Source organism: Anabrus simplex, chromosome 10 (genome assembly GCF_040414725.1).
Source record: "Anabrus simplex isolate iqAnaSimp1 chromosome 10, ASM4041472v1, whole genome shotgun sequence".
NCBI classification, from domain to species: domain Eukaryota; kingdom Metazoa; phylum Arthropoda; class Insecta; order Orthoptera; family Tettigoniidae; genus Anabrus; species Anabrus simplex.
Genome location: NC_090274.1, coordinates 14,064,610 through 14,089,593, shown reverse-complemented (window position 1 = coordinate 14,089,593; position 24,984 = coordinate 14,064,610). Strand labels below are relative to the sequence as shown.

The following is a 24,984-nucleotide window of genomic DNA, read 5'->3' as shown; positions in this document are numbered from 1 at the left end:
GATTGTGGAGGCATTTACTTAATTCACAGAGGCTTGCAGACTGAACACTTAAAGGCATAACAGTCTATAATGTAAATGTATGTACAATACTTATAAATGGGTATAACTTCATCATCATCATCATCATCATCATCATCATCATTGTTGATCATCTCCAGTTGCCCGGGTGTGGTGTCTATCCATGAACCACTGTCTCTCGTAATCTTCTCCCAGACTTGTCCTCTCTCCTCAATATCTTTCTTCATCAGACCGGTCCATTTTCTTCTGGGTCCGTCCACTGGTCTTTTTCCTTTTACATCTCTTTCATATCCTCTTCTTGCAGTCCTGCTTGCACTCATCCTTCTTACACGGCCAAACCACATAAGTCCTGCTTTCTGAATCCTCTGTAGTAGGGAGTCTCCTATTCCCACTTCCTCTCGGACTTTTTCATTTCTGAATGTGTCCTTCCTTGTCTTCTGTATCATGTTGCGTAGGAACGTCATTTCTGTAGTTTGGAGTTTTGAGTTGTCTTGTCTCATTAACGTGGTAGTTCCCAAGCAATACGTGAGGACGAGTGTATAATATGATTTATGTAATAACATCTTTGCTTTCAATAATACTTGTTTATGCCACAGCAGTTGTCTTACTTGGTGATAAGGGGCCGATGACCTTCAATGTTAGGCCCCTTAAAACAACAAGCATCAGCACTTGGTGGTAAAATTGAGTTGCTTTGCTAATTCGACTGTCCACCTCATATTTTGCAAGGTTGTCTTTTGATACTATACTGCCCAAGTACTTAAACACTGGAACACTGTCCAGCTTGGTGTCATTTATTCTGATTTGTGGTTTGTCATCTTCCCTCTGTAACTTCATCACCACTGCCTTAGCCTTGTTGATATTTAAATCATACCTCTTAAACTCATGACTCCATTTCTGCAGCTCCACATCATTTTTGGTTTCACCCCAGATCACCACGTCTTCCGCAAAGACGAAAGCTTGCAAGTCCTGCTGCTCCTTCCTTTTTAGTGCCTTTATTATGGCATTCATCACATGATAAATAGGAGGGGCGACATAACTATAAGTTATGGGCTATTACACTGACTGACAGAGCAAATGCAACACCAAGAAGGAGTGGTCAGAACTTTATGCCAATTGCAGGGTAGACTGACGTCACTGAGGTATGCTCATGATGTGAAATGCGCCGCTGTGCTGCGCACGTAGCGAACGATAAATGGGACACGGCGTTGGCGAATGGCCCACTTCGTACCGTGATTTCTCAGCCGACAGTCATTGTAGAACGTGTTGTCGTGTGCCACAGGACACGTGTATAGCTAAGAATGCCAGGCCGCTGTCAACGGAGGCATTTCCAGCAGACAGACGACTTTACGAGGGGTATGGTGATCGGGCTGAGAAGGGCAGGTTGGTCGCTTCGTCAAATCGCAGCCGATACCCATAGGGATGTGTCCACGGTGCAGCGCCTGTGGCGAAGATGGTTGGCGCAAGGACATGTGGCACGTGCGAGGGGTCCAGGCGCAGCCCGAGTGACATCAGCACGCGAGGATCGGCGCATCCGCCGCCAAGCGGTGGCAGCCCCGCACGCCACGTCAACCGCCATTCTTCAGCATGTGCAAGACACCCTGGCTGTTATAATATCGACCAGAAGAATTTCCCGTCGATTGGCTGAAGGAGGCCTGCACTCCCGGCGTCCGCTCAGAAGACTACCATTGACTCCACAGCATAGACGTGCACGCCTGGCATGGTGCCGGGCTAGAGCGACTTGGATGAGGGAATGGCGGAACGTCGTGTTCTCCGATGAGTCACGCTTCTGTTCTGTCAGTGATAGTCACCGCAGACGAGTGTGGCGTCGGCGTGGAGAAAGGTCAAATCCGGCAGTAACTGTGGAGCGCCCTACCGCTAGACAACGCGGCGTCATGGTTTGGGGCGCTATTGCGTATGATTCCACGTCACCTCTAGTGCGTATTCAAGGCACGTTAAATGCCCTCCGCTACGTGCAGCATGTGCTGCGGCCGGTGGCACTCCCGTACCTTCAGGGGCTGCCCAATGCTCTGTTTCAGCAGGATAATGCCCGCCCGCACACTGCTCGCATCTCCCAACAGGCTCTACGAGGTGTACAGATGCTTCCGTGGCCAGCGTACTCTCCGGATCTCTCACCAATCGAACACGTGTGGGATCTCATTGGACGCCGTTTGCAAACTCTGCCCCAGCCTCGTACGGACGACCAACTGTGGCAAATGGTTGACAGAGAATGGAGAACCATCCCTCAGGACACCATCCGCACTCTTATTGACTCTGTACCTCGGCGTGTTTCTGCGTGCATCGCCGCTCGCGGTGGTCCTACATCCTACTGAGTCGATGCCGTGCGCATTGTGTAACCTGCATATCGGTTTGAAATAAACATCAATTATTCGTCCGTGCCGTCTCTGTTTTTTCCCCAACTTTCATCCCTTTCGAACCACTCCTTCTTGGTGTTGCATTGTCACTGTCAGTCAGTGTATTATTAATTAGACCAACAGTTTTGTGTCACTAGCCAGGATGTGTGCAAACCAATAATGAAAGATCACTGTGAGTAAAGCACTAACATAGTCCTCCGTGCGTACGGTGCAGCATTCTCACATGTTGCTCGCTGATGGGAATATTGAAGTTCTCGCTCTGACTGCCTACTCTCCTTTCTTTTTGCTTAAAATGTTAGGGAATATATGCAAACCACTCGCTGTGGCCAGCCTAATAAAGGGATACATGAAGTAAGGTTCAAGAAAAGGTGGTTATCCAGCGCCTTCAGACAGATCTCACAGCCATGACAAGGAAGGAATCTGGAAGATGCTTCAAAGCATGCATTTGCATAAGTCCTATATTATAATATTAATATATGTATTACCAAAGTCAGTAACTTCATGGGTTGGCACCTAGAGTGTAGACAGCTGTGGAAAATGACGTAAACTTACACAGCTCCACATTGCCTCTGAAAATAGTTGCCGCTGATTGCCATGCACGTCTGGTGATGATTTCAGTAGCTTGGCTTTCAAGCAGGATAAGAGAAAGAAATCGCATGGTACAAGGTCATGTGAGTATAGAGGGTATGGCAGAATGGTGACCTGTTACCTTGCCAGTTCCTTTTAGACAAGCACAGTTTGATGAGCAGGGGCGTTGTTGTGTAATAACTGCCAATTTTTCTTACACCATAGCTCAGGATGCTTACAACAAATTGAATCGCATACATGGTGAAGAATGTCTTTGTAAGTTAGCTGTTTGTGGAATGAGCTCCATATACACAGTTACCAGTGAGTCAAAAATACTTCAAGCATCACCATGCCTTTTGACCTATCTTATCATGGTTCTTGTGGGTTTAAAAAAAATGTTTTACTAGTGGATCTGGCTAATATTTGGTAGGAAGAACTGTACGACACCACCCTATGTACAACTTGCCTGCTGTAAATGGTGAACTTTATTAACACTATGTGGCCACTCCATGAAGTTAATGACTGTACTACATATTAATAAAACGTTAATGGTAGAATTCAATATAATTTTTAATCAGATGCGGGTGGAAAGGTGGTTTGAGTGAATATAAATTAACTGAGTTGACACTAAAAAGGAATGATTTCCTTCCTAATAAAAAGAAAAGTTATAATGATACATTGGCTGGGAAAGAGATAAAACATAAAACCATCCTGCCACTTATTTTTTTCCACTTCAAGCACTGAATATTCTGGTAATACAAGTGGAAAAATTAATACATTTATGCTGGTTTCAGATGTTCATAGACCTCAGTATGAAACTTACATAAAAATACCTTTCCCTTGATCATTTGTGAAGCTGTTAAGTATCTCACATGTGTCGCATCTTATTTTCAGACTAATGCTGATGACAGCCGGTTTACCTTCATAACTGAGTGGTATGATGCTAAACCTGATATCCTACGAACTTTCTACATGTTCTTCTTCCCGGCTGATGACACCCTAGAACTTGTAAGTGCCTTTTCTCTGAAGAGTAAGTCATTTAACGGTATATTATTAAGTGACTGTGTGGTGAGGAAGCACAACTGGGCAATCATTCTCTCTTAAGGCTAATCAGAAGGAGGCTGACCCTTCGAACAATGAAGGTATCACAAAATAAAGTGAAGCATGAAAGTGCAAGACTCGTTGGGCCTCCTGAGGGACATAAAAAAGAACGAGTTTACCAAGGATAGAATACACCCACGGTATCCCCTGCCTGTCTGTGAAGCAGCTAAAAGGCATAACCCTCAAGGCCTCTCAAGCTGAGAATGCTCTTCGTGTTATGTTAAGAACGATGATGCAATTGAATTGGCAGAGAAAATTTACTTCCAGACGCCAGATTCAAATTGACGAACTCAGCATATTTGCTATGCCAGAGCACAAGCCGCTGCCGTGCTTCAGGGAAAAGAAGGGGATGGAGGCGAATTGGTGTGGATGAGGGAGACAGAGGTAATGCTCCGTGCGTATGCACAAGTTTCCTTGTTTGATTCGCACAGAATAGTCCTTGTCTCTTACAGGCAATATCCATAGTTCATTTATTAAACAGCCGTAACTGCACACACTATAATTACTACATACTCCTCAGTCAAGGAATACACCAGATCATTTCTCCTCTCGTCTTTTGGTCGCAGTAACTTTCTTTATTATTTAACATGGTCAAGGCCGGGCTGAGTGGCTCAGATGGTTGAGGCGCTGGCCTTCTGGACCCAACTAGGCAGGTTCAACCTAGCTCAGTCCGGTGGTATTTGAAGGTGCTCAAATACATCAGCCTTATGACGGTAGATTTACTGCCATGTAAAAGAACTCCGGCGGGACTAAATTCTGGCACCTCGGCGTCTCCAAAAACCTTAAAAGTAGTTACTAGGACATGAAGCCAATACCATAATTATTATTAATATGCTTGAATATACAACACTGCCACCCCCCACCCCATTGTGTATTTCTTCACTCACATGATCATGATCATCACTCACAACATTGTAATGGAATGAGATGCTAAATGAAGAAAACAATACACCCAGTGGTTTGATTACAGTAAGTTTAGATGTTTAATATGCCTCCCTTGTACTTTGATGCACAGTTCACTCCAGTGTAGTGGACTCTGTTCAGGAGGTGCGGTGTGTCGCAAACAATATGAAAAGCTGCCTGTATTCTTGGTACAATTTCATTTTCTCTTTCGATGGTGTTCACGTACTAGTCGATTTTTAAAGAACAAACTGTACACTGCCTACTGGGGTTGAGAAGTGACTATGCGAAACAAACAATAAACTTGCGCATTCGCACTGAACATTACCTCTGTCTTCACCTTCCCACTTCCTCTCCCCTCCCTTCCCTCCTCTGACGCACAGCAACAGTCAGGGGCTGGCTCCCTGACATAGCAAATACGGCAAGTTTGTCAATTTGAATCGCACCCCGGAAGTAACAAAGTAACCTTATTTTGCAAGTAATAAATATCATTATGGATCCATATTGAAGATACTATACTGTAGGATGCTAATTAGTTTATTAGGGCCGATGACCTTCGATGTTAGGCCCCTTAAAACAACAAGCAAGCACAACAACAAGTTTATTAATACTATCACCTATTCAATACATTAAAATTTTTAACAATTAGGAATTTATCATTATTAACAATAAGAATGTGAGACATGTTTCGCCTTTCATAGAAGGCATCATCAGTCACTGTACCTCCTCAAGGTTAAATCTGGTACCTGATTTATATTTATAATTATAATTACTAAGAATTAATATTAACATATTTACAGTAGGAACAAGGCATATTAGAGCGTCCATCAGCAGAGGTCCGACTTGAAATTCTGACACTACACTATTTGAAATGTTAGGAAATGTAATTACAAAGATTAATATTAACATATTTACATGGGAGCAGTCTAAGGAAAGAGATACAAGTAATCGGCACCAATGCGTAAAACCACAATATTTTACATAGCATTCCAAAAAATGTAATATATAAAACTCAAATTTAAGCAAGTGATTCTAAACTCCACAACAAGTTCCCTTGAAAGAACTATTATCAACAAATAACGGCTGCCATTGTTGTCATTCACAATGCGCCTATGTACTTATTCAACCTTTCTTTTCAACTACACCTAAATTAAGCCTAAACAATTTAAAACACTCCAATCATGTTTCCTTTTACGTCAGTTAAATTCACCATTTGCTTATTGAGAGCCAAATTCTCGAACCTGGGACTTCATTACACGTTATAATTTCTTAATAAGATTTAATTCTTAATTAAAATCACTCTTTATGTATTGAATAGGTGGAATAAAATAAACATTAATATTTCTTTGACCTGGGACTTCAACCAGATAGCTTTTTCAGTTCACAACTACGCTCCTGAATGGGGACTCATTTGGTATCTCTCAAAGTGCTGGAATGTTTTTCCCAGCGTTCCAAATAATGTAATATTTGAATTCTGAAGTCAGACCACTGCTGCTAGACACTGTAGTTACCTTGTCACAACTGGTGATCATCAGCCAACGGCATAAATATAGTTATACGCATTGGTGCCGGACATTTGTATTCTTTTTCCTTAGACTGCTCCCATGTAAATATGTTAATATAAATATTTGTAATTACATTTCCTAACATTTCAAATAGTGTAGTGTCAGAATTTCAAGTCAGACCTCTGCTGATGGACGCTGTTATATGCCTTGCTCCTACTGTAAATATGTTAATATTAATTCTTAGCAATTATAATTATAAATCTGATTTAACCTTGAGCAGGTACAGTGACTGATGATGCCTTCTATGAAAGGTGAAACGTCTCACATTCTTATGGAATAATGATAAATTCCTAATGGTTAAACATTTTAATGTATTGAATAGGTGATATTATTAATAAACTAATTAGCATCCTACAGTAACCTCATTTACCAGAAATGAAAAATTTCCTCAACCTGTCAGATTGCACCATCGTTCTTAACACGAAGAGAGTCCCTGATTTATTTTTGTCGGTATAGTTCTGATACACCCCGTATATAGCGGCATACATTGCTTCCACTTTCTTGTGCCAGGCTCGTCCCTTTTATCTTTCTTGTTCTCTTCCCACCCAGCCGGTAGAAGGTTTGCAAGACTTTGGGTATATTTCACTTCCTTATCCTTCATAGCCCTTCCCCATCTTTTACCAATACCCTCATTGTTGGAAAGGTCAGAGCTCTTCTATTCAGTTCTATGAGAGTTCTGACTACCATCACCAGACTAACATAGTCAGTGACGAGAATGATTGCTGGGAACAGCAGCAGCATCTTCTTTCACGGCTTTTCCCAGTTGTAAACTGCATCGCACATCTGGATTTTACTCTGTTTTATGGCCGGATGACAACCCTATGCTTGTGGAGGGATGTATTCATGGTGTCCAAGAAATTTAAAAGTGCATGCACAAAATATCTGATGGAAAGACACAAATAGCAAGACAGCAAGACATAATCACTTTCCTACTTCCTCATCCTCTTTTCTTTTAAATCCTCTTCCACCCATTTACTTTATCCTTAGCTGCCTCTGTGGATCCGTGGTAGAGTGTCTGCCTCAGGATCCCAAGATAGCAGGTTCAAACCCGGCAGAGGTAGTCGGATTTTTGAAGGGCGGAAAAAAGTCCATTCGACACTCCATGTCGTACGATGTCGGCATGTAAAAGATCTCTGGTAATACATTTGGTATTTACCCGACAAAATTAATTAAATCTCAGCTGTAGACGCCAAGAGAGATCCGGTTTACTCTGTCTGCCATCTACTGGGTCTAGAGTAAAACGGAACGTCAAAATTGACGAGCAGACAACCAGATGGCGTCAAATTGAAATGTCTGCACACGGTAGCTGAGGCCATACTATTATTATTATTATTATTATTATTATTATTATTATTATTATTATTATTATTATTATTATTATTATTATTATTATTATTATTATTGTACCGGGCGGTACACCTACACGCCGCTAATTTAAAAATTGCGCCAGGTGATACTCCTCTGCTGGAGGAAGTCTGAACTTTATCTACGCTGTTAATTCTTTACCTTCTCAGAAGATGTCACCATGTGGAAAATTTTGAGTTTTTGAACTGTGTCATTTTTGATGTGTTTTTGTTTCGCTTGAAGTAAGAAGTGTAAACTTTCTCTCCTAGAGGACACTACTGAAGATCAACAATAGTGCAACCTAGTGCGGAGTCAAAGAACTATTTTGTTGGAGAAAATTTAATTTCAAGAGTTTGTTCTTTGTTAAATTTCTTTCAGTCATTGTTTAAGTTGGCAATATTCACCCCTTCTTCCCCCTTGTGTTGAACATAACCAATCCCGAATTTCTTAAATTAATTTCTATCCAATCAGATGTATCTTCCCCCAACTTGAATATGTTGCTGTGTCCTACCCAATAAAGTGTTTGTGGGAGGGTGTTTTCATTCCCCTAACGCCTAGAAACTTCCGCGAGAGTATTTAAACTGCTGATTTTTGGGTCTCTCGGCCACTTCTGTTCCATCTTTCAGTGTATTAAGTACATAGCAGGAGGCGGGAAGCGCCTCTTTCCTCGGCAGCGGTCAGCAACAAGGTAATGGCCGATTAATAAATTCTTTCTTTGCTAGCTCAGCAGTTTAACTTTCGGGGCGGGTTCTAAGCGTTCCACTATGTAACCTTTTCCTAAAATGTAACTTCTCTTTTCATCTATTCTCTTGTAAAGCTACATACTGGGATAGAGAGTGCTAACCCTCTCGAGCTCCCACTCACATTGTCTGGAGGTGAACTTATTTTCTCAACCAATTCTTCCGTAATGTAATGTAAATTGTTATTTTCTTAAGTCACCTCTGTAGTATGGGATTAGCCCTTGCACTAACGGCCTAAGGCCAAGTAGGTCTTAAACAAAGTGTATTAGGAGTGCAAGTTCGCCTCCCCTCAAATTGTATTTTAGAGGTCATGTATTAACCTTCTTGTCATTTAATAGACCTCAGTAGGTTGGGTATTTTACCCCTGTGTATATGTCCTTTGAGGACAGCTTAAAGGTGGAGTTTGGTGTGGCCTGGGAGAGGCTTAAAATTGAGAGCGAGTGGCTCTTTTGAAAATTGTATATTGTATGCCTCGAGGAGGCTTTTCAGTGTAATTTGGAGCAAGGGCTCCTAGGTATGAATGGGGTTTTCTGCCCCTCTGTTAAAATTGTGTTTGGGGTAAAACTGAGCTGATTGCCCAAGAATTATGTTTCTGACTTTTGAAGCCCCAAATGGGGTACCTATGTAAATGTATTTTTCAATTGTGTTTTGGCTACTAAGTACCTGTTCTATTTGTTGTTACCTAAGTTTGAAAAGAAAATATAACCTTGTTAAATTTTAAAATTAATTTCACTTTAGTAGCTTGAGACCTATTCACCACCCAGCACCTTCTTTCATGCATAACTACCACCAAAACACGGTAACAAGTGGTAGCAGAGCGTGGTTGAATGGGTCTCAATTTAGCCCCTTTTGACGGCTAAATATTGTTTGTTCCGAACTCTAACTATTTTCCAAGTTGCTGGAATTTTTTGAGTTTTTCAAAATTGTTCTGTCACCATGCCCGGCCCTCGCGATGTTCTCCTTCTTAACTATTTGCGCAAGGAGGAGTTGATCTATGAATTAACTATCAGAAATGTGCAATCTGGAGGCACGGTTGCAATAGACACTAACAAGCTTAGAGAGTCCCTTGATTTGCCCATTTCCATCCCCAATTTGGGAGAGAAAGAAATTGACGATTCTCTTTCCACGATCACGGAGAATATTACTGGGCTAGCTTCTGTAGTTAGTTTTTTTGATGAAAATGATCCGTCTCCTAATCAAATTAAGCGTGTGCAAGGCAGGCTATATCATTTTTCGAATAGGGTTAACGATCTGTTGTCTCTAAAACTGAATGACATTCAGAGGAAGGAAGCTAGTACGCTCCTGGAAAATATTTCCGAATTATCTAGTAAGGTCACTCAATTGTTAACTGGGGAAGTTCCTCCCAAATCTGATCAACCCACCATAGTGAATACTGGTAGTGAGGAAGCGCCTCCCAAGGGAGAAGTTAATAGAATAACCGTTGCTGCTCAAACTATCCCTGCCCCATTGGACAACGAATCTGAACGTCGTGCATCATTGAGTAACATCCGTTTTGAATTAACTTCATTACCATTGAAACCTTTACCTACTATGTCACCCGGGTTTAGCAGCTTGCCTCATCCATTGGCAATGTTGCTCAGAGGTATCTCTAAGTTTTCCGTTAATACCACCAGTGATGTAATTTCATTTTTAAGATTTCTAGTGGAATTTCAGGATCATGCCCTTGTTTTTTCTCTTTCTCCATGTCAAATCTTGCAAATTATCTATCCGTATGCTATTGGTATTCTCTCTGATAAAATCGTAAGAGCCATTGCCGAGCAATCATCTATTGAGGATTTCCATGCCCAATTGCTAGCTAACTTCATCCCTGCTAGGGCCAGGTCCTCCCTTATTCAGAAGTACTATTATCGTGTACAGCGCTTGGATGAAAACTTGGCTGATTTCATACAGGACATTAAGTTTTATACTAGGGTATTTGCCCTTCATTTTCCTGAAGATCAGATTGTACAGGCTATTGTAGAGGGAATTTCACCTCCCTATAGGTCATATTTGTGTTTCGCGGCGTGTCCGCAAACCTTCTCTGAACTTGAAGCATTGGCCGTCTCAGCGGAAGGAGTTAGATACGCCGATTCTTTGCGTGTCGCGAAAGAACCCCCGCCTTCCTTTAGTAACACTCGGCCTCCACCTCGCCGACCAGTCAATCCCCGTAAATGTTATGCTTGCGGGTCGCCTGACCATCTGCGCAACAAGTGTCCTCTGATCAAGTCTAGTAGGGCAAATAATGGAGCGGGTTCATCACAAGGCTGTTTTAAATGTGGGGCTTTCTCACATATCGCAAAGAATTGTCCCAATTCGAATAGCACCCCCTCCTGCTCAACTTCTGGTGTAACTTCCAACAACAATCAAAAGTGACTAGTGGCTTCGGCTGAGTCGACTAATCCATCTTCCCGAGACTCAGCCCCTAGTAAACAGGTTGTAAATGCAGAGAACGATCAGCCTTCAAATTCATCTTTTGAATGCCCTAAAGAATGTCTTAGGATTGCGGCGGATACCCCCGCACCTGTTCCTTTTCTTAAGATTGAGTTAAATAACGAGCCTATAACAGCTCTCTTAGATTCAGGCAGTGTTTGTTCGATTATTTCGGCTGAATGGTATTCTAAATTGAAAGCTGTTTGTAAACTACCTGACTACGTCTCATCTCCTATTCAATATGTTTCGGCTAATTCATCTCCATTAGAAATTCTAGGTTCCGTACTGGTCAAAATTCGTATTTTTAAATTTACATGGAAAATTAAATTGTTTGTGGCTAAGCACTTGTCTTGCCCCATCATACTGGGAGCGGACTTTATTTCTCACACTGGTCTTGTGCTCGATCTTCAGAGTAAGTCGTGCACATTCAAATTTGCGTCCAATTGTAAAATTCCCTTGTTTAAGTGTAATTCTGTGTCATGTTCATCTATTTCGCCTACCCAGGATGAGATGTTGTTAGACCTTAGACATCTACCTGAGGAGCAGGCTGATAGTATTCGTAAATTATGTCAGTCATTTCCAGAGGTGTTCTCTGATACTCTTGGTGTTACTGACCTTATTGAATACAAAATTGAGGTCACGGATTCGATTCCTGTCCGTTTTCCACCTTATAGGCTATCTCCACCTAAAATGAAGGCTCTGAAAGAAATTATCGATCAGATGTTGAAGGATGGTATTATTAGGCCCTCTAAGTCGGCGTATTCATCGCCTATTTTTCTAGTCCCGAAACCCCAAGGAGGCTTCAGGCCTGTCATTGATTACAGGGCTCTCAATCGGAAGGTGGTGTTGCAATCTGTGCCCCTTCCTGACCTTCATTCTTGTTTTTCATGGTTTCGTAAGGCCAAGTTCTTCACTATCTTGGACTTGAATCAGGCCTATAAACAAATTCCCCTTGCCGAAGAGTCTAAACACCTTACAGCGTTTGCCACGGACTGGAATTTATACGAATACAACCGCGTGCCTTTCGGGCTCCCCACGGGGGCAGCTGTGCTCACTAGGCTACTAGATAGGGTCTTCTCCGACATCAAATTCGAGTACTTATATCACTACTTAGATGATGTCGTCGTATTTTCAGAGACTTTTGAAGAACATCTAGATCATCTGCGAGAAGTTCTTGATCGCCTTCGTAAGGCTGGGTTAACTGTTAAGTTGTCCAAGGTTGCCTTTGCTAAGCCCTCTATGTCATTCCTAGGGCATATTGTGTCACCCGATGGGGTAGCAGTCGATCATTCTAGAACACAGGCCATCCGTGATTTTAAACCTCCCAAGGACATTAAAGGTATCGCCAGGTTCATTGGTATGGTGAATTTCTTCAGGAAGTTCATTCCTAACTTTGCTAATAGAGCGGCGCCCTTAAACCTTCTTCGTAGGAAAGGCATCAAATTCGAGTGGGGACCTTCTCAACAAGCCGCTTTTGAAGACCTTAAATTAGCACTTTGTAATGCCCCTGTACTTGCTATGCCTGATTTCTCGAAGAAATTCATCGTCCAAACCGACGCGTCGTCGTCAGCGGTAGCTGCAGTCCTTCTTCAAGAGACTGAACTAGGGAGGCGCCCCATCGCCTATGCATCTAGGACTTTGTCGGCTCAAGAAGCCAAGTATTCCATCTATGAGCTCGAAGGTTTGGCAGTCTTATTCGCCTTAGAGAAGTTCCGTCTCTATCTGGAACATGTTAAATTCGACCTGGAGACAGATAATCAAGCATTAAGCTGGGTCTTAGGTAGGCCGCGTCGTACTGGTCGTATAGCCCGTTGGGCCATCCGTATTTCTGCCTTCCAATTCAATGTCAGGCATATCCGAGGTACCGAAAATGTTGTCGCTGATGGACTCAGCCGTATGTTTTCAGACGACGTTGAGAACCATGAACAGGTCGACAGTTCATCACCTCCCGAGTCCATGCTATCTGAGGTTAATGCCATCCTAACAGATGCTCCCATGCTTTTTAGGGATATCGAGAAATACCAACGTGAAGATCCGACGCTGGCTCCGATAATGGAAGCCCTTTCTTCTGGGGAACATGCTGTCCCTTATGTTCTGAGGAATGGTGTTCTATGTTGCCCTTCGAGGCATGATAAGTTGATGAAAGTTGTTGTTCCAGCGGTTCTTGTACCTATGATCTTCAAGTATTATCACGAGACCCCATTAGGAGGGCATCTTGGAATCTTTAAAACCCGTGAAAAGATTCGTGAAAAGTTCATCTGGAAAGGTATGGACGGCGAAATTCGTGAACTTGTAAAAGCTTGTAAATCTTGTTTGCTCAGTAAACCCACCATGTCCACTAAGGTAGGCTTTTTGTCTTCTCATCAAGCATTTAAAGATAAAAATTTCATTGTTCCGTATTGAAATTATTGATGTTAAAAATTAAATAACTGGAGGTTCAACCTATTCAATACTCAAAAGAAAGAAACGTAGCAATCACATTTCTATTTAAATGGGACCGGTTTCGACCTTAGTCTAGGTCATCATCAGCCATAAAAAACATGTAAAATGTTTAAGAATGTTGGAGGTCAGTTTTTCACTGTTAGGCACAAAGACACGACATCACATTCTGTTCTGCACAAAGTCACAACATTAACAATCAACTTGCGAAGATCAAAAAGGCTTGAATTCGCAGACGAACAGATCTGTAGATGAAAGCCGCCAGCTCCCGGTGACTACGTGGCACACTCAAGGTCACGCGCTGCGGCCAAACACCAAAGTAGAGTGGAGAACGTTTCGAAGGTCCAGAACCTGTCACGGCTGCGGGAAGCCAAGTACGTATATAAAAATGTACGATGCCAATTAGTATAACCGAATGAGCACCCGTACTCCAGCTAAGATCAACTGTTTACCAAGATCTTAGCTGGAGTACGGGTGCTCATTCGGTTATACTAATTGGCATCGTACATTTTTATATACGTACTTGGCTTCCCGCAGCCGTGACAGGTTCTGGACCTTCGAAACGTTCTCCACTCTACTTTGGTGTTTGGCCGCAGCGCGTGACCTTGAGTGTGCCACGTAGTCACCGGGAGCTGGCGGCTTTCATCTACAGATCTGTTCGTCTGCGAATTCAAGCCTTTTTGATCTTCGCAAGTTGATTGTTAATGTTGTGACTTTGTGCAGAACAGAATGTGATGTCGTGTCTTTGTGCCTAACAGTGAAAAACTGACCTCCAACATTCTTAAACATTTTACATGTTTTTTATGGCTGATGATGACCTAGACTAAGGTCGAAACCGGTCCCATTTAAATAGAAATGTGATTGCTACGTTTCTTTCTTTTGAGTATTGAATAGGTTGAACCTCCAGTTATTTAATTTTTAACATTTTTAACATTCTCATCAAGCGTCGCGCCCCATGGAACGCCTGTATATTGATTATGTAGGACCCTTCCCCCAGTCAAAGGGGAATGCCAACAAGTTCATCTTTGTATGCGTAGATGGTTTTAACAAGATTTTCGTGGTTATTTCCGACTAAGCTGGCTACCGCTCAGTCTACAATTACTTGCTTAAATTCTATTTTTGCTTCTTTTGGTCCGTGCCAATATATTGTATCTGATAATGCTAAGGCTTTTACATCTAATCTTTTTCGTAAATTCTGTTTTGACTTGTCCATCTCTCATGTAACTACTTCTGCTTATTACCCTCAACCATCCCTGGCTGAACGGGTTAACCGTAATCTCAGGTCCGCACTTATTGCCTATCATCATGAAGATCATTCCAGGTGGGACACGTCCCTGCATTGGATAGCTTTTGCTTTGAATTCGGCGGTTCATGAATCTCACAAGTTTACTCCAGCTTCTTTGATGTTCAAGTTTGTTCCCAACTCGCCGCTCTCTAACCTCTGGTCTCTGAATGACATTCTACCCGAGACAATAGATCCGGATAACATTAAAGATCTTTGGAAGAAGGCTAAAGCCAAACTTAAAGTGTCTCATGAAAAGGTTAGGGAAAAGTATGATCGTGGACGGAGACCCACCACTTTGAAGGTAGGTGACCAGGTGATGGTCAAGAATTTTGTTCCCGCGGGCAAGCTTGCCCCCAGATTTCATGGGCCTTGTATAATTCTCGATTTTCTTACGCCAGTTACGTTGTTAGTAAGCAATCCAGCCACCGAGAGGATATTTAGGGTTCACCTGTCACAGGTGAAACCAGTGTAAATTTTGTGTCAACTTGCTTCATATAATTTGAAAGGAATATGAAGGTTATATTTTTTTTTGAGTTCAACTTTTAAGGCTTTCTGCCCCTTCTATAATATTTTGTCTTATATGTAAGCCTCTTGTAAAACCTTCCCCGATCCGTTAAACTGCCACTCTGTCCTTGCCTCGGCCATTACCACGCTCCCGTCTCCTGCTTCAATACACACTGTGGCTTGATTTGAGTAAATGCCATGGATATCTGCACGCCGCTGACCCCTCAACCTCCTCACCAAGCCTGTACCCTCAAAGAAGATGATGGTCCAACACAATTCTGCCGCCAAGCTTTAATGTTTCAGTGCCCCCGCAGCCTCGCGGCGCCGCGCAGCAACTGGAGCAGAGGACGGGCCCCCTCGGCCCCAGCGAGGACGACGTGTGCACGGCGAGCCGGAGCTCTCCTCCCGGCCAAGGCTGATGTGCGGCGCACGACCTGCTACTTGCCCGCAGCCTGTATATGTTCACCGCGGGCGCGGCGTGCTTCAACACCTCTGCTCCCTCATAGTGCGGGCGAGCGGTATCTCAGGGTACTTGAGGGGTCCGAGCGGCATCTTTTGGACGCAAGCCGCAACGGCCGGTCTGGCCATCCCACTTCATCACCATCTACTACATGAACAGTTACTATAAGTAATGACTACACTTGGGAATTCAACTGCAATATTTGGTGGACTTTGAAAATTTTTTTTCCTTCACTTTCAAGTATAAAAAGTTATCTTCAGAAATTCAACTTCTACAAATATAAAGACTTTACTTCATCTGCAACAACAAAATTTTGAAACTCAATCAAACCAAATTAAGAAATCTTATAAATGCTTCTGCAATCAATCTTCATATCCACAGCATAACTTGGATCTTGTTTCAAACAGATTTCATGTGTCACCCCTGGAGGAACTTTTGGGGGGGGAGGTCTGTACCGGGCGGTACACCTCCACGCCGCTAATTTAAAAATTGCGCCAGGTGAAACTCCTCTGCTGGAGGAAGTCTGAACTTTATCTACGCTGTTAATTCTTTACCTTCTCAGAAGATGTCACCACGTGGAAAATTTTGAGTTTTTGAACTGTGTCATTTTTGATGTGTTTTTGTTTCGCTTGAAGTAAGAAGTGTAAACTTTCTCTCCTAGTGGACACTACTGAAGATCAACAATAGTGCAACCTAGTGCGGAGTAAAAGAACTATTTTGTTGGAGAAAATTTAATTTCAAGAGTTTGTTCTTTGTTAAATTTCTTTCAGTCATTGTTTAAGTTGGCAATATTCACCCCTTCTTCCCCCTTGTGTTGAACCTAACCAATCCCGAATTTCTTAAATTAATTTCTATCCAATCAGATGTATCTTCCCCCAACTTGAATATGTTGCTGTGTCCTACCCAATAAAGTGTTTGTGGGAGGGTGTTTTCATTCCCCTAACGCCTAGAAACTTCCGCGAGAGTATTTAAACTGCTGATTTTTGGGTCTCTCGGCCACTTCTGTTCCATCTTTCAGTGTATTAAGTACATAGCAGGAGGCGGGAAGCGCCTCTTTCCTCGGCAGCGGTCAGCAACAAGGTAATGGCCGATTAATAAATTCTTTCTTTGCTAGCTCAGCAGTTTAACTTTCGGGGCGGGTTCTAAGCGTTCCACTATGTAACCTTTTCCTAAAATGTAACTTCTCTTTTCATCTATTCTCTTGTAAAGCTACATACTGGGATAGAGAGTGCTAACCCTCTCGAGCTCCCACTCACATTGTCTGGAGGTGAACTTATTTTCTCAACCAATTCTTCCGTAATGTAATGTAAATTGTTTTTTCTTAAGTCACCTCTGTAGTATGGGATTAGCCCTTGCACTAACGGCCTAAGGCCAAGTAGGTCTTAAACAAAGTGTATTAGGAGTGCAAGTTCGCCTCCCCTCAAATTGTATTTTAGAGGTCATGTATTAACCTTCTTGTCATTTAATAGACCTCAGTAGGTTGGGTATTTTACCCCTGTGTATATGTCCTTTGAGGACAGCTTAAAGGTGGAGTTTGGTGTGGCCTGGGAGAGGCTTAAAATTGAGAGCGAGTGGCTCTTTTGAAAATTGTATATTGTATGCCTCGAGGAGGCTTTTCAGTGTAATTTGGAGCAAGGGCTCCTAGGTATGAATGGGGTTTTCTGCCCCTCTGTTAAAATTGTGTTTGGGGTAAAACTGAGCTGATTGTCCAAGAATTATGTTTCTGACTTTTGAAGCCCCAAATGGGGTACCTATGTAAATGTATTTTTCAATTGTGTTTCGGCTACTAAGTACCTGTTCTATTTGTTGTTACCTAAGTTTGAAAAGAAAATATAACCTTGTTAAATTTTAAAATTAATTTCACTTTAGTAGCTTGAGACCTGTTCACCACCCAGCACCTTCTTTCATGCATAACTACCACCAAAACACGGTAACAATTATTATTATTATTATTATTATTATTATTATTATTATTATTATTTACTTTATCCTTCTCATGTATCTTTCTTAACTTGGGTCGAAACTCACAGGACAAGAGTTATATATCACAGATAATTCTATTTTGTTTAGTAATTCTCTTTTTGTTTTTGAAACTTTAGTATTAATGTATATCTTAAAAACTGTACTCCTTTTCTGTATTATTGTGCTCTTTCCCCTTGACTTATAACTTTTTATGTACAAGTAGTTACTAGGGGCTGCCTGGCCGAGGCGGTAAAGGCGTGCTCGGTTTGCCCGGAAGGACGTGGGTTCTAATTCCCGCCAGGAAGTCGTAAAATTTAAGAAACGAGATTTCCACTTCCGGAGGTGCATATGGCCCTGAGGTTCACTCAGCCTACACAAAAAATGAGTACCAGGTTAATTCCTGGGGGCAAAGGCGGCCGGGCGTAGAGCAAACCACTCTACCCCATCACGTGCCGAGGTTAACAATGGTGGAAGACTTTACCTTCCACTCCTCCAAGGGCCTTCATGGCCTGTACGGAGGTGACTTTGCTTTGCTTTGCTTTGCTTTACAAGTAGTTACTGTTAGCTATAGTTCAATAGTTCTGCATAGTTTAAGTTTATGATAGGTTACCTTTTAATAATATGTAATTAGTTATCAACCTAATTTTGATACTGGTTAAGTGTAAGACAGGGAAAGCTGTCCCTAACTTTGCCAGGATAAATAAATTATCTATCTATCTATCTATCTATCTATCTATTCACTACTGCATGTTTCTGTGGAGGTTGGTAGTGGTGTGTATATAAAGAGGATTGTACTGCAACAAACACAAACAACGAGTCCTCGAGTCAGATTAGCCGGAAACAATTAAAATCCCAGGCTGGCCAGATGTCAAGCACAGAACCCTCCGCCTCGCCAGATGTAGGTCTTTTGTTTTGACTCCCGTAGGCGACCTGCGTGTTGTAATGAAATGAAATGATGATGAAAATTGTTACCGAGTTTTTGTGGTAGTTAAGCATGAAAGAAGGTGCTGGGTGGTGAATAGGTCTCAAGCTACTAAAGAGAAATTAAATTTTAAAATTTAACAAGGTTATATTTTCTTTTCAAAATTAGGTAACAACAAATAGAACAGGTACTTAGTAGCCGAAATACAACTTGAAATGTACAATTACAGGGATTAAAGAATTTGGGCTTCGAGCCCTGAAAACACAATTCTTGAGCAACTAGCTCAACTTTACGATATACCAATTTTAACAAAAGGGGCAGAAGACCCCACTCAAACCCTGGAGTCCTTGCTCCAAATTACACAGCAAAGCCTCCTCGAGGCATACAACTCTCAGTTTTAGAAAAGAGCCACTCGCTCTTAAAGTTAAGCCTCTCCCAGGCCACCCCAAACTCAACTTTCAAGTTGTCCTCAAAGGACATATACACAGGGGTAAAATACCCAACCTACTGAGGTCTATTAGGTGAGAAAAGATTAATACATGACCTCTAAAATACAACTTGAGAGGAGGCGAACTTGCACTCCTAATACACTTTGCTTTTAAAACCTAATCTGGCTCTGGGCCACTAACGCAAGGGCTAATCCCATACTACAGAGGTGACTTAGAGAAGAACACTTTACATTACATAAACGAAGAAAAGTTTGAGAAAATAAGTTCACCTCAAAACAAATGTGAGTGGGAGCTCGAGAGGGTTAGCACTCTCTATCCCAATATGTAACTTTACAAGAAAAAGAAGAAAAGAGTAGTTACATTTTAGGAAAAGGTTACATGATGGAAAACGCTTCGAACCCGCCGCGAGAGTTAAACTGCCGACCTAGCAAGAAAAGAAGATATTAATAGGCCATTACCTGGTAGTAGATCGCTGCCGAGGAAAGAGGCGCTTCCCGCCTCCTGCTATGTACTTAATACACTGAAAGATGGAACAGAAGTGGCCCGGAGACCCCAAAATCAGCAGTTTATATCCTCTCGCGGAAGATTCTAGGCGTTAGGGGAAATAAAACACCCTCCCACAAAATCTTTATTGGTTCGGGAAAAGAAACCCCTACATAGAGGAAAAAGAAACACATTATTGGTGGAAAATTAATTAAAGAAATTCGGGATTGGCTAGATCCAAACTAAGGGGAAAAAGAGGGGTATACAGCCAACTTAAACAATAACAGAAGGAAATTTAACAAGAAACAAACTTTTGAAATAAAAATTTCTCCAACAAAATAGTTCTTTGATTTCGCACTAGGTTGCACTATTGTAATTCTTCAGAAGTGTCCTCTAGAAGAGAAAGTTCCCACTTCTTACTTCAAGCGAAACAAAAACACATCAAAAGTGACACAGTTCAAAAACTCAAAATTTTCCACGTGGTGACATCTTCTGAGAAAGTAGAGAATTAATAGAATAGATAAAGTTCAACCTTCCTCCAGAAGAGGAGTTTCAACTGGCGCAACTTTTAAATAAACAGAGTAGAGGTGTACCGCCCGGTACAGACCTCCCCCCCCAAAAGTTCCTCCAAGGGGTAACACAGAAGAACATAAGCTTTGTTTCCAAAATAAGGTCCAAGTTTTGATGTTGATATTAAGATTAATTGCGGAAGCATTTATAAGATTTTAGTAATTTGGTTGGTTGCAATTTCAAAATTTTGTTGTTGCCGGTGCAGTAAAGTTTTTATGTTTGTAGAATTTGTATTTCTGAAGATAAACTTTTAATACTTAAAGGTGAAGAAAAATTTTGCAATGTCCACCAAATATTGTTGTTAAATTCCCAAATGTAATTATTGCTTATGGTGACTGTCCATGTAGTTGATGTAGATTGAGTCGGATGGCCAGACCGGCCGTTGCAGCTTGCGTCCAACGGAGGCCGCTCGGACCCCTCAAGTACCCTGAGATACCGCTCGCCCGCACTATGAGGGGAGCAGAGGTGTTGAAGTACGCCGCGCCCGCGGTGAACAGATACAGGCTGCGGGCATGTAGCAGGTCGTGCGCCGCACATCAGCCTTGGCCGGGAGGTGAGCTCCGGCTCGCCGTGCACATGTCGTCCTCGCTGGAGAGGAGGGGGCCCATCCCCCTCCCCAGTCGCTGCACGGCGCTGCGCGGCTGCGGGGGTGCTGAAACATTAAAGCTAGGCGGCAGAATTGTGTTGGACAATTATTTTCTTTGAGGGTACAGGCTTGTAGAGAGAGTGAGGGGCCAGCGGCGTGCAGATATTCATGGTATTCATTAAGCCACTGTGTAGAGTGGAGCAGGAGACGGGAGCGTGGTAATGGCCGTGGCAAGAACAGGATGGCAGTTTAACGGGTCGGGGCAGGTTTTACATAAGGCTTACATCTAAAACCAAAATATTACAGAAGGGGCAGAATGCCATAAAAGTGAAACTCAAAAAAAATATAACCTTCATATCCTTTCAAAATAATATGGAGCAAGTTAACACAGAAATTACACCGGTTTCACCTGGGACAGGTGAACTCTAAATATCCTCTCGGTGGCTGGATTACTTAGCAATAAGGTAACCGGCGTAAGAAAATCGAGAATGATACAAGGCCCATGAAATCTGGGGGCAAGCTTGCCCGCGGGAACAAAATTTTTGACCATAACCTGGTCACCTACCTTCAAAGTGGTGGGTCTCCGTCCACGATCATACCTTTCCCTAACCTTTTCATGAGACACTTTAAGATTAGCTTTAGCCTTCTTCCAAAGATCTTTAATGTTGTCTGGATCTATTGCCTCGGGCAGAATGTCATTCAGAGACCAGAGGTTAGAGAGCGGCGTGTTGGGAACGAACTTAAACATCAAAGAAGCTGGAGTAAATTTGTGAGATTCATGAACCGCCGAATTCAAAGCAAAAGCTAACCAATGCAGGGACGTGTCCCACCTAGAATGATCTTCATGATGATAGGCAATAAGTGCGGACCTGAGATTGCGGTTAACCCGTTCAGCCAGAGATGGTTGAGGGTAATAAGCAGATGTAGTTACATGAGAGATGGACAAGTCAAAACAGAATTTACGAAACAGATTTGATGTAAAAGCTTTAGCATTATCAGATACAATGTATTGGCACGGACCAAAAGAAGCAAAAATAGAATTTAGGCAAGTAATGGTGGACTGAGCGGTAGCCAGCTTAGTCGGAAATAACCAGGAAAATCTTGTAAAACCATCTACACACACAAAGATGAACTTGTTGGCATTACCCTTTGACTGGGGGAAGGGTCCCACATAATCGATATACAGGCGTTCCATGGGGCGCGACGCTTGATGAGAAGACAAAAGGCCTACTTTAGTGGACATGGTGGGTTTACTGATCAAACAAGATTTACAAGCTTTTACAAGTTCTCGAATTTCACCGTCCATACCTTTCCATATGAACATTTCACGAATCTTTTCACGAGTTTTAAAGATTCCAAGATGCCCCCCCAATGGGGTCTCATGATAGTATTTGAAGATCATAGGTACAAGAACCGCTGGAACAACAACTTTCATCAACTTATCATGCCTCGAAGGACAACATAGAACACCATTCCTCAGAACATAAGGGACAACATGTTCCCCAGAAGAAAGGGTTTCCATTATAGGAGCCAGCGTCGGATCTTCACGTTGGTATTTCTCAATATCCCTAAAAAGCATGGGAGCACCTGTTAAGATGGCATTAACACCAGATAGTATGGACTCGGAAGGTGATGAACTATCGACCGGTTCGTGGGTCTCGACGTCGTTATGAAACATACGGCTGAGTCCATCAGCAACAACATTTTCGGTACCTCTGATATGTCGTACATCAAATTGGAAGGCAGAAATACGGATGGCCCAACGGGCTATACGACCAGTACGACGCGGCCTACCTAAGACCCAGCTTAAGGCTTGATTATCTGTCTCCAGGTCGAATTTGACATGTTCCAGATAGAGACGGAACTTTTCTAAGGCGAATAAGACTGCCAACCCTTCGAGCTCATAGATGGAATACTTGGCTTCTTGAACCGATAGAGTCCTAGATGCATAGGCGATGGGACGCCTCCCTAGTTCAGTCTCTTGAAGAAGGACTGCAGCTACAGCTGACGACGACGCGTCCGTTTGGACGATGAATTTCTTCAAGAAATCAGGCATAGCAAGTACAGGGGCATTACAGAGAGCTAATTTAAGATCTTCGAAAGCGGCTTGTTGAGAAGGTCCCCACTCGAATTTGATGCCTTTCCTACGAAGAAGGTTTAAGGGCGCCGCTCTATTAGCGAAGTTAGGAATAAACTTCCTGAAGAAATTCACCATACCAATGAATCTAGCGATACCTTTGATGTCCTTAGGAGGTTTAAAATCACGGATGGCCTGTGTTCTAGAATGATCGACTGCTACACCATCAGGTGACACAATATGCCCTAGGAATGACATAGAGGGCTTAGCAAAGGCAACCTTGGACAACTTAACAGTTAACCCAGCCTTACGAAGGCGATTGAGAACTTCTCGCAAATGATCTAGATGTTCTTCAAAGGTTTCGGAAAATACGACGACATCATCCAAATAGTGATATAAGTACTCAAATTTGATGTCGGAAAAGACCCTATCTAGTAGCCTAGTGAGCACAGCTGCCCCCGTGGGGAGCCCGAAAGGCACGCGGTTGTATTCATATAAATTCCAGTCCGTGGCAAACGCTGTAAGATGTTTAGACTCTTCGGCAAGGGGAATTTGATTATAGGCCTGATTCAAGTCCAAGATGGTGAAGAACTTGGCCTTACGAAACCATGAAAAGCAAGAATGAAGGTCGGGAAGGGGCACAGATTGCAACACCACCTTCCGATTGAGAGCCCTGTAATCAATGACAGGCCTGAAGCCTCCTTGGGGTTTCGGGACTAGAAAAATAGGCGAAGAATACGCTGACTTAGAGGGCCTAATAATACCATCCTTCAACATCTGATCGATGATTTCTTTCAGAGCCTTCATTTTAGGTGGAGATAGCCTATACGGTGGAAAACGGACAGGAATTGAATCCGTGACCTCAATTTTGTATTCAATAAGGTCAGTAACACCAAGAGTATCAGAGAACACCTCGGGAAACGACTGACACAGTTTCCGAATACTATCAGCCTGCTCCTCAGGTAGATGTCTAAGGTCTAACAACATCTCATCCTGGGTAGGCGAAATAGATGAACATGATACAGAATTACACTTTAACAAGGGAATTCTACAATTGGACGCAAATTTGAATATGCACGACCTACTCTGGAGATCGAGCACAAGACCAGTGTGAGAAATGAAGTCCGCTCCCAATATGATGGGGCAAGACAAACGCTTGGCCACAAACAATTTGATCTTCCATGTAAACTTAAAAACCCGAATTTTGACATGTATGGAACCTAGAATTTCTAATGGAGATGAATTAGCCGAAACATATTGAACAGGAGAAGAGACATAGTCAGGGAGTTTACAAACAGATTTCAATTTAGAATACCAATCAGCCGAAATAATGGAACAAACACTGCCTGAATCTAAGAGAGCTGTTATAGGCTCGTTATTTAACTCAATTTTAAGAAAAGGAACAGGTGCGGGGGTATCCGCCGCAATCCTAAGACACTCTTTAGGGCATTCAAAAGATGAATTTGAAGGCTGGTCGTTCTCTGCATTTACAACCTGTTTACTAGGGGCTAAGTCTCGGGAAGATGGATTAGTCGGCTCAGCCGACGCCACTAGTCACTTTTTATTATTGGAATAGCTGGAATTTGCACCAGAAGTTGAGCAGGAGGGGGTGCTATTTGAGTTTGGGCAATTCTTGGCGATATGTGAGAAGGCCCCACACTTAAAACAGCCTTGTGATGACCCTACTCCATTCCTTGTCCCACTTGACTTGATCAGAGGACACTTATTCCGCAGATGGTCAGGCGACCCACAAGCATAACATTTACGGGGATTGACTGGTCGGCGAGGTGGAGGCCGAGTGTTACTAAAGGAAGGCGGGGGTTCTTTCGCCACACGCAAGGAATCGGCATACCTAACTCCTTCCGCAGAGACGGCTAATGCTTCCAGTTCAGAGAAGGTTTGCGGGCACGCCGCGAAACACAAATATGACCTGTAGGGTGGTGAAATCCCTTCAACAATAGCTTGCACGATCTGATCCTCAGGGAAGTGGAGAGCAAACACCCTAGTATAAAACTTAATATCTTGGATGAAGTCTGCCAGGTTTTCATCCAAGCGCTGTACCCGATAATAGTATTTCTGAATAAGGGAGGACCTGGCCCTAGCCGGGATGAAGTTAGCTAGCAAATGGGCGTGGAAATCCTCAATAGAAGTTTGCTCGGCAATGGCTCTAACTATTTTGTCAGATAGAACACCAATAGCATAAGGATAGA

The 24,984-nt window shown here is 42.6% G+C and overlaps 1 protein-coding gene across 1 annotated transcript in view; it reads left to right on the top strand.

Moving 5' to 3' along the window:
• Window positions 1-3,215: 3,215 nt before the first annotated feature.
• The window catches only part of nmdyn-D7 (nucleoside diphosphate kinase homolog 7), a 53,411-nt gene continuing 31,642 nt past the window's right edge, over window positions 3,216-24,984 (top strand). The window contains exons 1-2 of the mRNA XM_067154802.2: window positions 3,216-3,233; window positions 3,852-3,965. Of these exons, the coding sequence (XP_067010903.2) occupies window positions 3,216-3,233; window positions 3,852-3,965 (132 nt within the window). The remainder of the gene's footprint in view (window positions 3,234-3,851; window positions 3,966-24,984) is intronic.